This window comes from Triticum urartu, chromosome 2A, assembly GCF_056163025.1.
Source record: "Triticum urartu cultivar PI428250 chromosome 2A, HENAU_Tu73, whole genome shotgun sequence".
In the NCBI taxonomy this organism is placed as follows: domain Eukaryota; kingdom Viridiplantae; phylum Streptophyta; class Magnoliopsida; order Poales; family Poaceae; genus Triticum; species Triticum urartu.
In genome coordinates, this window is record NC_141874.1 from 648,821,582 (window position 1) to 648,838,149 (window position 16,568).

Consider the following 16,568-nt stretch of genomic DNA (forward strand, 5'->3'; position numbering starts at 1 on the left):
AAAAGGAGTAGCATTTGTGTAACACTAACGAATGGATGAGAAAATTACAAACGAAAATACGTCACACAAGTTCAACGTGAAAACAGCATGAAGTTCAACTACTACGCTGAATGAATTTCAGATGAAAAACTTTTAAAATCATCGCGGGTGTGAAAAGATGATCAACACGGGAAACTTGCGTGCTTACAGCAGCTTTCCATCGGTATATCACCTGCTCAATTCCGGTGAATGGATGGAGAGTTATGAGCAGTGGATGGAGACCTACGAGCAAAAAAAGCACGTGATAAACAGAGTGAAGTTCAGGTACATGCGCCGAGAATTTCAGATTCTTCACGCGGTGCATTTTTGAAGAATCTGTTTCGCGATAAAGGCAGAACGCATGATACCGCCGTTTTCGAAATTACTTGAAAACGGCTAGGAATCATAGAAAACCATCAACATGAAAAAGTTTCACATTTTCCGTAGCTTTTCAGCGGTATATTATTTGCCCCATTCCGATAAATTTTGTAGAAATTACGGTGAAAATACGTTTTTCGCCATTTTCGAAACTGACTTAAAACCGTAAAGAATTGGGAGAAACAATACATACCAAAAAGTTTCGCATTTGCTCAAGCTTTCCAACGCCATATCATTTGCTGCATTCAGACGCACGGTTAAAAAATTAGCTCGAAAATACGAACTCGGTAGGACTTGGACCATTTTATAAATTACTCTTAAACCATTCAAAATTAGAAAAAAACTTTCAAGATGAAAAAGTAGTGCATTTTCATAAGCTTTCCAACGCCGTATCATATGCCTCCATTGGATTAGCCGTTTAGAAATGACATCGAAAAAACGAACTCAGCTGTTCGATTTACGAAATTTTACATTTTTTCAAATTACTCTTTAACCATAGAGAATTAGAGAAAACTTTAAACATGTGGAAGGAGAGGTTTTGCAGCAGCTTCCCAATGCCATATTATATGCCTCATTCCGATAAATGGTTTAAAAATGCGATCGAAAATACGATTCACGTTTTTTGTGCGAAGAAAAAATGGTTTTTAAAACTACTCTTAAACCGCTTATATTTTGCCAAAAATTTAAGTTGGGTCATGATATTGGTGTCCATAGCTTTCCAACGGTATATCGCAAGCCTCATTTGGATAATGTTGGCAGAAGTTCAACCTAGTTCACAGGGAAATTCAACGTACTACGAGCAGGGCAGGTCAGGTTGTGATCAAAATATTATTCTGATTCCATGATCAAAATAGTATATATATATATATACACACACTTTGGCCCCGGACGTGACAGGAGAGCAAACCAACCAACGCCCCGAATCGTTCGGACCTTCGGGCACGTAGTCGGCACTCTGTACGTTCTCCTGCGAGAAAGGCGCACCTCTCTTCCCCTCCTACCAGCGGCTCACTCCTCACGCTCACACAGATCCAGAGATCCTACACCCGATCGAGGGACTGGGATCCAGTGACACAAGCGTGCCCAACCCTTCAGCGTTGTCCCGTACACCTCCCCGAACATGTATCTCGACCTGGTGCGTGTGCAATGCACGTGACCAGTACTGGATTGAAATGAAAAGCTTAAAAGAAGCAGGAATATCTGAGAGTAGTATATGGTCAATTTGCGTACACAGATCTAAGCCGTCATACGGAGAGGAGACTGCATAAGGTAGGCATGAACCAAAGCTACCTAGCTAGGCTATGCTCGCACGTGCCTGAATTGGTGTGCAACGTACCGCTATTCTAGTCAGCTAGTGATTCGCCGGTGGCAGGTTAATTTTTACAGCCACGCTACAATGCAACATGGCAGGTAGACATGATGGTACATATACATGGGTAGCCAGCTAGCAAGGCTGGTCTGATCGGCTGATCGCCATGAGTGACGCATGTCTGTTCATCGGGTAGCTGCTGGTTGTTGCCCAAAAAGAAAAAAGAAAGGAAGGCCTAATGGACAGGCAAGGAGGTAATAGCACCCCAGGTCCTTATACTTGCATGTCAGGTGATGGTTTAGTTCTTGTAGTTGTAAAAGTAGATTATTTCATCCCTGAATTTGCAATGGAGGTGCAAATTTAATCCTAGACCAATCATAGCTCGTCAACTAGATGCCAAGTGGCCTGACTGGTCAGCGCGCGGCATTTTGCACTTAGCCCTCTGCCTTCTTGCCTTATCAACCCGCAGTACCCCGTGGGCATGCTGTATTGAAATAATCTGCGCCACCGCCACGATCAGGCCCGTGATCCGCTTCCTCAGCCTCCGGTACATCGCGCGATGGCGCCGCCTCTGCCGCCCGGATGCGCCACCATCCTGCTGAACTTGGACACCGTGGTATGGATATCGTCGAAGCACCGGTTGCACCTCTGGTCCATCTGCATCCATCCAACAAGCTCTGCCATAAGTTTTTTTACCATGGTAATAACAGTCTGAAGTTGAGATGAAATTCAACAGCTCGCTCACCAGCTGCAGCATTTTCAGGAGATCGTTCCTCACCCTCTGAGCCTCCATCCACCTCCCGCCGTCGGCTGAGTGCTCCTCGGAGGGCAGCATCAGGTGGTTGGAGCTCACCGACGACGGCGTCCTCGCCGAGCAGCTCGACGAGAGCAGCAGGCTCGCGTCGCTGCCACTGTCGCTGATTGAATCATCAGCAGGCAGCCGGCGAACCCATTCAACAGCTCCTGGGCAATGTGCGCATATCCCGACCGCGGCAGCACCTGCGAGAAGTGCGGAGGCCTCGAGTACATCTGTGGGTACACATGCCGGAGCTCGTAGTCGCCGGCACCGACATCGCCGTAAGGAGGCAGATGGAACTGGCCGGCGCCGGCGTGAGCCCTGACGGCCTGAGGCTGCTGGTAGCCAAAGCCTTCGCTGTTTACATGGGTCAGGCCGGAGCAGCTCACCTCCGAGGACTGCTCCGGCATGCTCGCCATGGTGACCGAGGAAGACTGGGCACCTAGCCTGAGTGCACGGTACTGCAGCTCTCGCCGGCGACGACGTACGCGTCGTCGTTCATCTCGTCCGTGGACATGCTCGCTTGGTGGCTGTCCCGCGAAGGAGCGGCAGACCACACGAGCTGGTTCGCCGGCGAAGTGACCATCACGGCGCTGCTGGCCATGAAATGCGCGGCCACCTCTGCGCCGCCGGAGCCGAAGCCCGCATCGTGCGACATGCTTGGGTAGAAGAATGGCGCTTCGGAAGAACCGATCATGCTGCTGCCTCAGAAGAAACAAGTGTTCATGGCATCCAGCCCCAACTGTTGCTGATAGGATGGATTGCTAGACATCTTGAGGCCTAGCTCTGTAGTCGCCAAAGGCCAAATCTTGCACACTAGTACCAGTTTTAAAAGACCTGAAGCAAAGCAGCGGTAGGATACGTGAGCCAAATAATCGGTGACATCAACGCCGCTGCTGAGGACACAGTTAACAGATTGTTCCTTCACAAAGTTGAAGATGCAAGGTGAGCTACTGTGCGCATTGTAGCAGGCAGCAATGCACACGAAATTGCACAGCACTGACCATAGGAGGAGGAAAAAGTTCACCTAATTTGCAGCAAGAACAGAAAAACACCACCTACTTGCTAGCCTTGGCGCAAAAATGCAGCCATCTAAAGCATAGCTGATCTAGAAAAAAGCCACCTAAAGCACACAGTAAAACGGGCTGTTTGTCCTGAAATTTCAAAATGGGGCAGCGCAAGAAAAGCACCGGAATGAATGGAGAAAGGCCAGGGACATCAGTTAGTTACAGTAGCCAATCTCATAAGAAATTGTGCTTATCGAACTGCTCATTCAACATTCGCTTGAGGAACCCTTTTCTTTTTCAACATTCAATATTCAACATGATAACCAACAGCGCAAGCATTAGAGATCTTCCATTCCAAGCCGTACCACACAAAGAGACAATAACGCAAAAACAAGAAGGAAATCATGTTGAAGAACCAAAGTGGGAACATCCGAGGAAGCCCTCCGGAGCTAGGGATCAGTAGTCGAACCTTAAACAATCATGGAGAGAGAAAGCACGACGACGGCCTATGAATCGCCAACCACCCCTCCGTCTCTACCTCAAGTGGCTACTCCCCTACAGAGGTTTCAACCTGGGATATGGCTAGCTAGCGAGGGCGAGTGGGGCAGCAGAGCTTCCCAAGCACCGCAAGAGAGGAGATGATCAGCGAGAGGAGGAAGAAGATGAAGCTGGAGGTAGCATGTGTTGAACGGCGGGTTGATAAGGCAAGAAGGCAGGGGGGCTAAGTGCAAAGTGCCGCGCGCTGACCAGCCAGGCCACTTGGCATCCAGTTGGTGAGTTGTGATTGGTCTAGGATTAAATTTGCACATCCATTGCAAGTTTAGGGATGAAATAATCTATTTTTGCAACTACAAAGACTAAACCATCACCTGACATGCAAGTATAAAGACCTGGGGTGCTATTACCTCACACGCAAGCCAAAAACCATGTCAATGTTTACTCGCGCGCAGAGCAAAGATGCTTCTGCCTTTTCCCATCTCCTTGTTCCGTGGAAGCTTGTACTGCGATTACAGGCACAAAGCTGTCTATCTCTTTTGGCATGGCATCGGTTGTTCCTAACTTGCTACATGCATGTTGGACAAAAGAGCAAATATGCTCGCCATGCCATACTCCACTCTGAAGGCATATAATCTGATCTTATCCCGGACCCGTCTCCTAGCTAGAAAACAAGCAATAGCTACAAGTACTCCCTCTGTCTGGAATTAACTGCCACATAAAGGAGTGTATCTAGAGTTCTAGACAAGCACATGATATGATATGCCTATTGTTTGTGACTTCAGATTGATGGTGAAACAGTAACTCGTGTCGTGGAACTGAAAGAACAACAACGGAAGCTTTTTTTTTTGAAAAGGGAGATTTCTCCGGCCTTCCCATTAGAACGATGCATACGGTCACCTTTATTACTAAGCAAATCAGTTCGACGGAGGTCTTAAAGTCTCAAAAATAAGAATAAAAAGATGCTCACAAAGAGCTAAAGAGTATAAATAAAGCCACAACCGGCTGGCAAAAAAAAGATAGAAAAACTAATTGCCTATCCTATTACATGACCGCCATCCAAACCGGTTGAAAATAGCTCATGCTACCATCTCCCATCGGATAGATCCAGTAACCATACGATCCCTGGCCTCCGCCGGAGTGAGTAGCGACCACATACGGATGAACGCAGTGGCTCAGAAGATAACCTGCAAAAAATGAGTATTTTTTTTTCTGTTAAAGACCAAATCATTTCTGCAATTCCAAATAGCCCATAATAAAGCACATACTCCTACACGAATGTGTCTCGCTGTTTCGTGCGCTATCCCATCAAGCCATGTCCCAAATAACGTGTTGATATTATTCGGAGGAGTAATATTAAGCTTTACATGCCGTTCGATAACCTGGTGGCATATCATACTCAAACACAAATAAATAAGAGAAGCTTTAATCCAAACATTCATTTACTGATCAGATTTGCTAAGTCTAAGTTGACCGAGACTTCGTTAAGTCTCTGTCGATGCTATATTCGTGAAATCTTGATATGTGTAAAATTTTCTTTTTTCTTTCTTTTGCATGTTATGTTACTTGACTGAGACTTGGTTAAATCTCAATCGACTGAGACCAAGCCACATCCTTTACTGATTTCTTCAGAAGAGCGGCGTCCTTCACTAACTTTCTCAAAACAAGCAAGGTTCTTCACCATTAATATGCAGTTATCCATTTCTCCAACTAACTCCATGACACGCATGTCTTCCACTTCATCGGTGTACCATATCTAGGCTAGGTCCTAGATCACTCACTCACTGCCTTACCAGTTGGAGTATAACCAACCGGGAGAAAAAGGGGCATCCATATTCCCTCGATATTGTTCACCAACCTAGCAATGCTGAATTTTTCGTGGCTCTACTGATGCTGCCTCACATTACTCATTTGGTGTGTTTGTGAAGCATCTGATTCCAGGATGAATACTGAATCTGGTGAGTATTGCCAGTCCTAGTGGAATTATGCATACCATGAACAAGCAAATAAAGAAACAGTAGCCGACCAAGAAAAAAGAGCCTGGGGTCCAGAGATGGCCTCGAAATTAGGGTGAATGCATGTCTGTCATGTTATCACATTCGATCGACATCTGGTCCTTAATTTCATAGCTAACTCAAGGACCTATGACTGAGACAGCGAGGGCAATAAAATGCTGATCTAGCGAGCTGATGGTGAGACGGAGAGGTGCGGAGGAGGCGAAGAACCGTCTTGGCTGCAGAAGCAAGCAAGAATCCTACCACTTGGCGTGAGCACTTTGAGCCCTACTAATTAACAGTGGCCCCTGAACAAACCAGGAGGCGCTGCACCAACCAAAGTATATATGTGACCGGCACACTGATGATGGAGTGTCGGTTTGCGTCAACTTTGGAAACGAAAATCCCACATCTACGTGCACTAACGAAAAGTTTTACGTAAACTGCCAAACAAGATGTAGCATTGCTCCTTTGGAAACCAGGAACGGCAGGCGAAAGCATACCGGTGATGAACAAGAAAGAGATGTGCACTCTGCATTGCAATAACAAACAAACAAACAAACAAAGATAATTTCAGCGGATTTGCTCATACAGCGTTTGAAAGTTCTCGATCGTGTAACTGATGTAAACTGTACATGACCAACTCTGCGTTTGCACTTGGCTTGAACCGAGACGCAAAGGCAACGGGACGGGACAGGGAAAGCAGGAGCGAAGATCGGCGCGGTAGCTAAGCTAGCTAGCTAGCGGTTCGTGCGCCACCCGCACGGCGTCGCGTTCTGGCTAGCCAAGGGGCATGGCATGATGACGATGTACGACGCGTGCCCGCCTTGATTGCTCGATGCATGGCGACGGTGGCCACCTAACCTAACCGACCACGTGAGTGAGTGCGCGACGCCGACGTTCAGCTGTGCTCGACGAAGGACTGACCCAATCAATGTACGCCCGTCGTGTACACTCCTGATACGATGCATGCTGGTGCGCAGGCCCGGCTACTACGTAGGAGTACGTACTCCTACTTGGCTAGCCGGCGGCATTTATACACACCTTCGGCTTCAGAGACGCATGCTAGTGCATTTTCGTTGCGAGATCGTTTTCACGGACGGGCCTCTCCGCTGGCTGCCTGGCCGGACCAGGTCAGTGAAGGAGAGGCAGGGAAAACGGAAAACCGTCGCGTCACACGAACAGCGCCGTGCCGCGCGGCACGCACGCACGACGACTGGGGGAGCCGGCGGCAAACCGAGGTAGCAGGAGGGGTACGTACAGATGGATGGTGGTTCGGCCACGCGCTGTGAAAGGTGACCTGTTCGCTGGCGCCTGGGTACCAGCGCCTCCCGAGTTTCGCCGATCACCAACCAGCGGAGAGGTAGTACTAAGGCTAACTCCAATGTCTGACCCAAAAGGACGTCTGTTTTATTCAGATTTCGTTCATTTGGGTGTGGCAATGATCCTATACGAATCAAAGTGTTCTCGCCTTGGCTATATGATCCTGTGCAAATGCTCTTCCTTCTATTTTATGCTTCGGCCTTTTTGGTGAGCTAGTCGATGAAACATAATGGCTCTTGCGAAATGTCGAGCTCGTCCTCATCTTCACAATGCAAGTCATCATCTTCATGCCACGAGTTGCCATGGTCGTCCTCACTGGCATCATCATGGTCGCCGAATTGAGAGTCATGGTAGGTAGCACGACCATCCTGGGTCCTGGCTTTGGGTCGCGCCGGGATCAAAAGGTTGCTTATGGCCATCGACGTGGAACACCTCACCACGGCCCTCGAAGACGATGTTTTGCATGAACGAGGAGTAGTACGGGTCGTCGACCATGGGCGTCTGCGTCGGCGGTGGCATATCGCCGAACAGCTTGCGGGCGCCGGCAATGGTAGCCGACTCGAACGACCGGGGCTGCTTCCTTTGTGAGCCGTCTTCACAATGGCCAGCGCCACTGTACCCCGACATGATGTTGAGGTCGATGACAGCCGCGGGCGTAGTCGGTTCGACCACCACGCAGTCCGACGACGTAGAGAATCACGTTTTCCCATGGTCGTGCGGCGGCGGAGCACGAAAATCCGGCGTGCCGTGTGACACGGACGAGCTTGGGGAACGGTGCTGCGGCGGTCGATGAGCCGACGAGCCTGTGCTGGACGCGACCATGGCAGTGGCCGGGAGAATGGCCAGTGTGGGGCCGGCCATACCACCCATCATGAGGAGGCGTGCGCCTTGGAGACGATGGACTCCTTGTCGTCGGTCTCGGCCTGGTGCTACATCACACGCCACAGGGCACACTCGGATGCGTACTGCGCGGCGGCCTTCTTCTCCATTTCAACGGCTCGCCGGTCCCTCCTCTTGGCCGATTCCCTGTCGAGCTTGACGGCGGACGCTAGCGAGAGCTCCGATCGCGGCTTCTTCGTCACGGGCTTCTTCTTCTTCGCCACGGCCTTCTTCGCGACAAGCGGTGGGTCTCCAGGATTCGCGTCGTCGGCCATGGTGGACGGAGAGAGGGGAATGCCGGGGGCGCGGGAGAGTGGAGGGCGGGGCACGGGAGAGTGAAGGGCGGGGCGCGAAAGGTTTTGGAGGAAAAGAAGGGAAAGTGGCCGGTTGTGCCATTGACGGACGGGCCAGGGAAGGACAAGGGGGCACATTCTGCCCGTCCCCGCCTATCCGCTCGGCCCCGAACTCGACTCAAACTTGAGCCGGAAATAGGTTGAAAGCGGACAGAAAACAGACGAACGCTGGCGGAGAGGATGGGTCGCGCATTGGAGTCGGCCTAATGCCACCACCTCTATACGCGTAGGGAGGTGAGCCAATCAACTCGGCGGTCAGCCAGTTTACCTTGCCACTGGCCTATCCCTGTTGCCTGCGGATCCAGCTTGCCTGCTCCCTTTCCATGCTCCCATTCGTGCTCCCACTTCATCCTACGGATGTCTTTTTCTTCTTTTTCTTTCTAATCTAATCATCTTCCCCCCGTTTTGATTTTAAGAGAGTAGCGCCGGGCTTTATTTTGTTTTAATCAAATCAAGCCACGTACGCGGGAGTACGGATGAGAGCACGCGCGGGGAGTAGGCAAGTCCCGTCCGTTGCCTGCCGCTGGGTGCGCGGAATAGTCGCCTGCGCAACGGATACGCACAAAGTACTGTACATTGGTGGCACGCAGGTTAAGCTGAGCAGCGGCGGAGGCCTTTGCCTTTGGTCGACCTTCCGTGCGTGCTCGGCTGCACACGGCGATGACCATAGCAAGTGGTATACGCACCCTGCGTCATCGTTTCTTCGTTCCGAACAAGCAGCATATTTTTCACATGCCCGTTTTTCCTCCGATAACTGGCAAAATCGATAATCGATTATGTTTTCCATATATTTTTCACTACTAGCCATGAAAGAATGGCCTTTGGAGTGTGAGTGTGACTGTGTGAGTGTGAGTAGCATCACTGGTCCAACGCCAGCAGGAATTCCCAGGCGTCGCGTGATGGGACGGCCACGGCGTGAACCTTGGTGCAAGCTCACACCGTACCCTGTTGTTCTCCACTCACGGAGTCTTGCTTGCAGCGACCACGACACCACGGAAAAGCCAGTAGCCGGGTCAAACACCGGTGTGCTCGATCCGTTTCATAAGCGGTTACCTTTTCCCGTGTCGTTGAAACATTCTACTGGTATGAATACTGTATAGTACCGATGCCAGTTCGTGTTTTTTTGCCGAGCCACAGGCATGGAGTAGGACTATGGCTTCAGCAGCAGTTAGAATAGAAGAGGAGGATCGATGATGAAAATCGCAGGCGTCCGGTCCAACCATGATCCGATCCGATGGGCCATCCCGTGCCGCCACGCACGTGAGGCAGCCCCGCCTCGTCCGGCCGGCCCCACGTCCCCCTGAATCTCTCCCCGACCCCACCCTCCCGCTACCGCCACACGGAGGAGCACACGCGTGCTGCAGGGGCAAGGGAGGGCCCACGTGTCATCCCTTGTTCCCTCCCGGCTCCACCAGCTGCCGGGTGGACCAAGCAGTTCACCCCCGCGATCCGCCTCGGCCCGCGCGCCCCCGCAGCTTCTTTCTTTCCGCAGGCGGGCGAGGCCGGTACGCCGGCGATTAGCAAGAGCGAGCCGATTAAACTAAGAATAAACCCGGATTAGGCGTGCGTTAACTATCCTGCTAATCCCAGCACAAGTTAGTCAATATCGCCCACGCCACCGAGGTTCGTGGCCACTGACCTGACCAGTCGATGCGAATCCAAACATAGGATGGAGAGGGACGGGCTCCACGTGGGCGAGGGCGGCGGCCCATGCCGCAACCACCTCCTGCAGAATCGGCTGCGGTTGCAGAGGCCTCCCTCCCAACTGTTGACAGAGATCCAGGCCCCAACCCAACAAATCCAGCCCCCAAAAAATCTAGTATAAAAAAAAATCTGACTTGAAAGTGAAAAGCTACACAGAACCTGCACAGTGCACAGCAGCAATGGAGCAGGTAATCTTCACGGCTGTACCGCGATTGAAACGACATTCCGAGCCGCTTTATTTGTTGGTTATACGGCCATTTTGCTTGCAGGATTCAATGCAATGCGCAGCACAGTATGGGGAAGGGAATGTGGTGGGAAGCGAGCGAGGCAGACGTGGGCTGGGCTACAGGGGGAGCAAAGTACAGCGGCCCTTTTTGCTGCTCCTGCATTCTTGTTGCTATTTTGTTGCTTATGGCTTCACTACTGCCTGCCTGCCTGCTAGCGAGTAATGATCGGTTGCTTGGTGAAGTGCCATGCTATGCTAATATGCGATGGACAGTTGGAACAAGAACAGCTGGAGACTGCGACAGACAGCAACAGTTTAGCTAAATTTTGCCCTATTTTCTTGTAGGCTACCAAGATCGAGCCAAAAGAGAAACAATACTAACTAGCAGCAGCAGCTGGCTCTGTTTGCTGGCCCGATCTACTCTGTTCCGTAGCTTGAAACAAACAAAAAGACACACCAGAGCCGAGGGAGAGGAGAACTACAGCACGAAAAATAACTACCCATAGACGGATGCCTCTCTTTTTCTTAACCCTTTTCTTCTTTACCTTTTTGGCTTACTGCCTGAGCACCATCCTTCTCGCCAGCGATCACAGGCCCGGATCATCCATCTCCACTGGAACCAACCCACCGACCGACCGAAAGGAAAAGCACGCCGGATTGCTTGCTCTGCTTGCTTCAGTGGCCTGGCCTTGCCGCGAGGAAGGGATCTGACACGGCGGAGAGCTCCACGTCCTCGAACGGCGCCGGGAGGTTCAGATCAATGAGGCCCAGGCTTTTCATCGCGGCCGCCGGATGATCGGCCACGGCGGCGGCGGCTGGGCGGAGCTGGGGCCGCTTGTGGCCGCCGAGGGCCTGGCCCGACGCGAACACGCGGGAACAGCAGGGGCACTCGTGCGGATGCGGCGGCGGCTTCGTGCCCTCCTCGCATTCCGGCAATGGCTGCAGGTGGGTGGACGCGGGAGGCGGGTTGAGCGGGGGCGCGCAGCAGCCGCCCCTGCCGCCGCGGACGTGGCTCGCGCGGTGCCCGCCCAGCGCCTGGTACGATCGGAACACCTTCTTGCACGCCGGGCACTGGAACCGCGTCCGCTTCTGCTCGGCCGCCGGGGGCGCGGGCGCGGCCTCTGCGTCGTCGGAGTCGGCGGCGCGGTAGGACGGCGGCGGCGCGGGCCAGGAGTCGCGGGAGAGCATCATGAGGGACCGCGCGACGTCCTCCTCCGGCGTGGCGGCGTCGGACACGGAGCTCACCGGCTCGGCGTCGCGCGATCCGGCATGCACGCGCTTGGCGCCAGGCGACTGCGACGGGTACTCCGCCTCGCTCTCGCGATCCGAGAAGTCGGACTCGGCGAGGCGCGCCCGCCGCTTGGGCTTGCCGCGGAGCACGTGGGCCTGGATGGCCATCCTGGCGTCGTCGTCCGCGGCCGCGACGGAGGTGGACGCGGAGGAGGCCGACGAGATCTGCTGCGGCCGGGCGACCTTGACGGAGTGGGAGCGCATGTGGCCGGCGAGCGCGCGCGGGCTGGCGAAGCGGCGGCAGCAGAGCTTGCATGTGTTCTTGGCCATGGCGAGAGAGCTCCGCCGGGCCGAGAGATGGCTAAAAATACGAGCTTTGGGAGGAAGGAAGGGAAGGAAACGGAGTGTGCGAGAGAGTAGGAGGGCCAGGAGGAGCCGCCTCCGCGGGGCTCGTCTGCGGAAGTTGGAATATCGCGGAACTGCCAAGCTCCCTTCCTTCCGCCTTTTATTCCATTCTTTTCCTTTCGCCCCCTCCCTCTCTTTCCCGGACGGCCCCCCGTATTCTCCACTTATTACTACTATGCCATGCGATCGGTATTTGCTCTGTAGAAATCAATTTTTTTGCCGAGTTATTGTTCTGGATTAATGGTAGATCGTAAGTATATTAGCAGCAGCAGCACGAAAGAAATGTACTGAATCCAATGCCCTGCTGGCGCACCGCGTTGTGGTCCATGCCGCATTGTTTAGCACGGTTGCATTGTTGCATGGGATTACACTTTTGGTAGTAGCAGGAATCAAGCCATTATTTGCTACCATACCTGAACGATTTTGCATAAGTTGTGCTTGATAACTTTTTTTTTTTGCGAGATTTGTGCTTGATAACTTGCCATGTGAGATGGTATGTGAGATTTGGCACATGGCTGTCAATTCTTCCCTTTATGGGACTTGCGCAATATGACCAATGCTTTCCTTGTGAGGCCGCCACCCCATATTCCCATCCATCCAAATCAAGGGCGACGATGCTTCCTTGCTTCCATCCTCCACCTTGCTCCGGTGGTGCAGACGATCAGTGAGTTGAGTAGGGTAGATAAAGAGCTCACAATGGGGTGATGGGGACAAGGAGTGGGTGACAAGAAGGAGAGCGAACAGCAAAGTGCATGCATTGGCACTGCAAGGTGGAGTGTGACTTGGGGCATTGGTGATAGGTGGCAAATTAATCAGCTGTGGGGATCTAAATCCGGTGGTAATGGCACGCAAGGGTCACGTACACTGCACCACTGTTTTCACCACTTTCCCATTCGCTTTGGAAAAAAAAATCCCATTAAATCACTGTAGAACTTATGACCCCGGAGCCGGAGGTGGTGGTGGGAGCAGCAAGTAGCACGTCGTAGTACTAGGGCGCCTACGCTGTCGCCGTATCATCAGACTCGATCGAGAACCCATGACACGTCCATCAGATCAGCGTCGTCCCGGGCGGTAACTCCTGCCCCCACGTTGAAAGCCGAAGCCACTTTTCGCCCTCTCGCATGGAGCATCGACCGAATCTCCCGTCAGTTTCTACCACGGCGGTGCATGTACGTACTACTTCGCCCCCGCTCGTGTAAAAAGTTGCGAAATCCAGCATCGTGCGGCCGCGAGAGCAGAGCATCTGTGCGCTGTGCGACACGCGAGAACGACGCGCCCGCCCGCCCGTCCGTGCCTGCCAACTAACCGCTTTGCAGATTTCTCTCCTCTTCTCTTCTCTTCTCTGGCTGGCTATTGTTACGGGTCGCACACAGCCCGCGCACGATCGATTTTACCAGTACACGATGGTATACTAGTATTACCCAACTAAAACAAACACCAGCAGTAGTACCTATCCATCTATCTAATCTGTCTACTCACCCTCCAATCCAAAGTTACTAGAATTGAGTCTAGTATAAAGTTGAGTAATCCATGTCTAATACAAAAGTTGAGTCATCTATTTTAAAACGGAGGGCATTCCCAATTGCTTGTTGTGCAAGTATGCATCAATCTACAAAAAATTCCATAATGTGCAAGTATTGCTATATTTTAGCTTATTGTGTCGTGTTCATGGTCATATTTTATCTACCCAAAACCGACACTATCAATCAAGAATATTCATACATACACATGGGCATGCTACCCTAGCATCAGTAGCCAGTACTCCCTCCATCCGGAATAAGTGCACTTCTGTCTTTTGTCCTAATATAAGTCAAAGTTTTAAATTTTAGTTGGATCTACACCGCCCTTTGACACTATCAAGAACACGAGGGGGGCGAATGAGAAGGGATCCAGCCGACCCCCACCACATAGCCGCGCCGCGCCAACCACCGCCCACCACGCAAGCGGCCTGGACGCGATAAGACGAAAAAGCCCTCGGCGGGGAGCAATATTCCCGTGCGATGGCATGGGATATTTACCGCCCGGCGAGCGCGGCAATGGGCACACAGGCCCGCCCGCACACCCGCTCGCTGACGTTCGGGGGCCACCAGCCGGGACCCCACAGGGCAGGGACATACGGTCAGGCAGACGGGGCGGACGGGACGGGGTTCGCGCGGTTTCGCGACTGCTACAGGGAGGCGGGATTCGATCCACAGGAGCAGGCCATCCCACCGCTCGATCCGATGGCCGAGAACGCATCAAGGGAACCGATCGGACGGCCAGGAGGCCCAAATCGCTGAGGAGCCAGGGAGTTCGATCGTAGTCGTTTTTCTGGATGCTGCTGCTGCTAACCACCACTACAATCTACTGCTTGATATCATCTGCGCAAGTAGGACTACAAGTCTTCCCTCAAAAAAAAAAAAAAATAGGACTACAAGTCAAGCAGCGGCTTCGGTCTTGAATACGAGGCAGCTGGGCTAGACGAGTGAGATGATACTCTCCTACTACATAGGCCGGCAGCGTGTTGTTTTCTCCCCGCGCTTCTGCTCGTACTCTAGTGGTGGAGATCTTTTCTCTTCTTCTTTTTTCTGTCATTTTCCTGGCGTCCTTCTACTTCTCCGGATGCCCATTCGTCACACGAGAATCGTCGTAGTCTCGAGTGACGAGTGAGTCGTGGCAACTGCAGTGCTTTCTTTTCCTTCTTCTTTTCAAGTTGAAGTGGAAAGAAACATGTGCAAGTGGAAACAGCTAGCTGCCCCAGGTAGCAGCATGCATGGCTGGCTATGAATGGACAACGGAGTGGTGATTTCTGTTGAGACGGGCGTCGCTGGAACAGCTATGCTGCCGTGAAAAGCGACGTCATTCCAAGTTTAGGGCGTTGCAACTGTCAGAGGCACGCAAACGGATCACCGAGAATTAAGCTTAGGCCAACTCCATCGTGCGACCCTATCCTGTCCGGCTCCGTCTTTTTGAGGTAAAACGGACAAAGGAGACGGCCCAGCGCGCGACGGCCCGGACCCATCCTGTCCGTTTTGTATCCGAGCCGACCCATTTCGAGCGCAAACTTGCGCCGGGTTTGGGTCACGGCGGACACCAAACGGACGCGCGCTCGTCCGCGTTGGGGCCGCGTGGCAGGCGGCCACCTACCTCCCACCCGCCCACATCAATGCGCACGAGCGGGCGGCCCCACCTGGCATCCGCACGTCGAACGGTCGCCGTCCTTTTTTAAGTGGAAAGTGTGGACGGGTCGTCGTCCACACTGCCCCACGCCATCCCGCGGCCTCCTCGAAATCCGACATCGGCGACCACGTCCCAAACCCTAGCCAAGAACTCGTCGGCCGGCCTGCCGCAGCCATGGGGCTATAGAACTACGGCCGCAAAGGCAGGCACGACCGCGAGGCTGGCTCCTCGTCGGGACGCCGCCGCGGCTCGGTGAAGGAGGAGACGCCGTCGCCATTGCCACCACGTCGGGCCCCCGCGCCGCCCGCGTTCTCCATCGCGCCGACGTCCGCCGGCGCGCGCGACCGGCATTACGTCCGCGCGTCGGTGTGCCACCGTTATTGGGAGACGAGGACGCCGCTCCCCTGGAGCGACACCCATCTCCCCAATAACTGGCATCTGTCCGCCGACCGGGTCCCGATCCCGCCGGTCCCGACGAGCGGCCGTGCGCGCGAAGAGGAGATCGAGCGCCGCCGCCGCCTCTTCCCGACGACCTCTTCTACGACCCCAGGTACGCCCCCGACTCCGCGCTGTGGGACACCTGATTTCGTGACGAGCACGACACCAGGCGCGCGTCCTTCTTCGCCGGCACCTCGACGGAGCCGCGGCGGCCACGACAGGGGCGCGCCCAGGAGCGCGGGCGTAGGCGGGTGCGCGGCGTCACGCCCACGCCGTCGCCCCCTCCACCTCCTCGCATGTCAGCGGAGGAGGAGGCCCGTCTCCTCAAGCGTGTCATGGACGACTCCATGTACACGCACGACGAGCGGCAATGGGACGGCCTGGAGGAGGCCATGGCCCTCTCTGCCGCCGGGGACGTCGCCTTTCCGGAGCTCCAGATGGTGGCCGTGGAGGACGAGAGGAGGGAGGACCCGCCGGCCGCGTTCCAGCAGCTGCTGGGCCAGGGGTGGGCTGGTCCTGCACTGCTCCGGAGATGTCCGCCGGCGTGGGCGTGAACTGGTGCCCCACTCCGCCGCGGTCACCGGAGCGGGAGGCCTCGCCACGGGAGGAGGTGGTGCAGGCACCTCCGGCCGTCCAGCCCGCCCCCGTCCACCACGCACCTCCGGCCCACCTGTGGACGCCGCCGGACTACGTCGACCTCGTCAGCGACGACGACGACACCGGCGGCCAGTGAAGACGACGACGACCACGGCACCGACGGGCGCGGCAGGAGCGCGCGGGAGGCGGAGGCGTTTTTTTTTTATTTTGTTTCATATGTTAATTATGAAAACTGGGCCTTCTAAGTGGCCGTGCAA

At 53.7% G+C, this 16,568-nt stretch overlaps 1 protein-coding gene and 1 pseudogene across 1 annotated transcript; both read right to left on the reverse strand.

The window, feature by feature from the left end:
* Positions 1–2,034: 2,034 nt before the first annotated feature.
* Positions 2,035–3,159, reverse strand: LOC125537651 (uncharacterized; annotated as a pseudogene).
* A 6,795-nt stretch (positions 3,160–9,954) lies between these two features.
* LOC125533866 (C2H2-like zinc finger protein) lies at positions 9,955–12,180 on the reverse strand. Its single transcript, XM_048697197.2, has one exon. The coding sequence runs from the start codon at positions 12,040–12,042 to the stop codon at positions 11,158–11,160; it is 885 nt and encodes a 294-aa protein (XP_048553154.2). The 5' UTR covers positions 12,043–12,180; the 3' UTR covers positions 9,955–11,157.
* Positions 12,181–16,568: the final 4,388 nt, after the last annotated feature.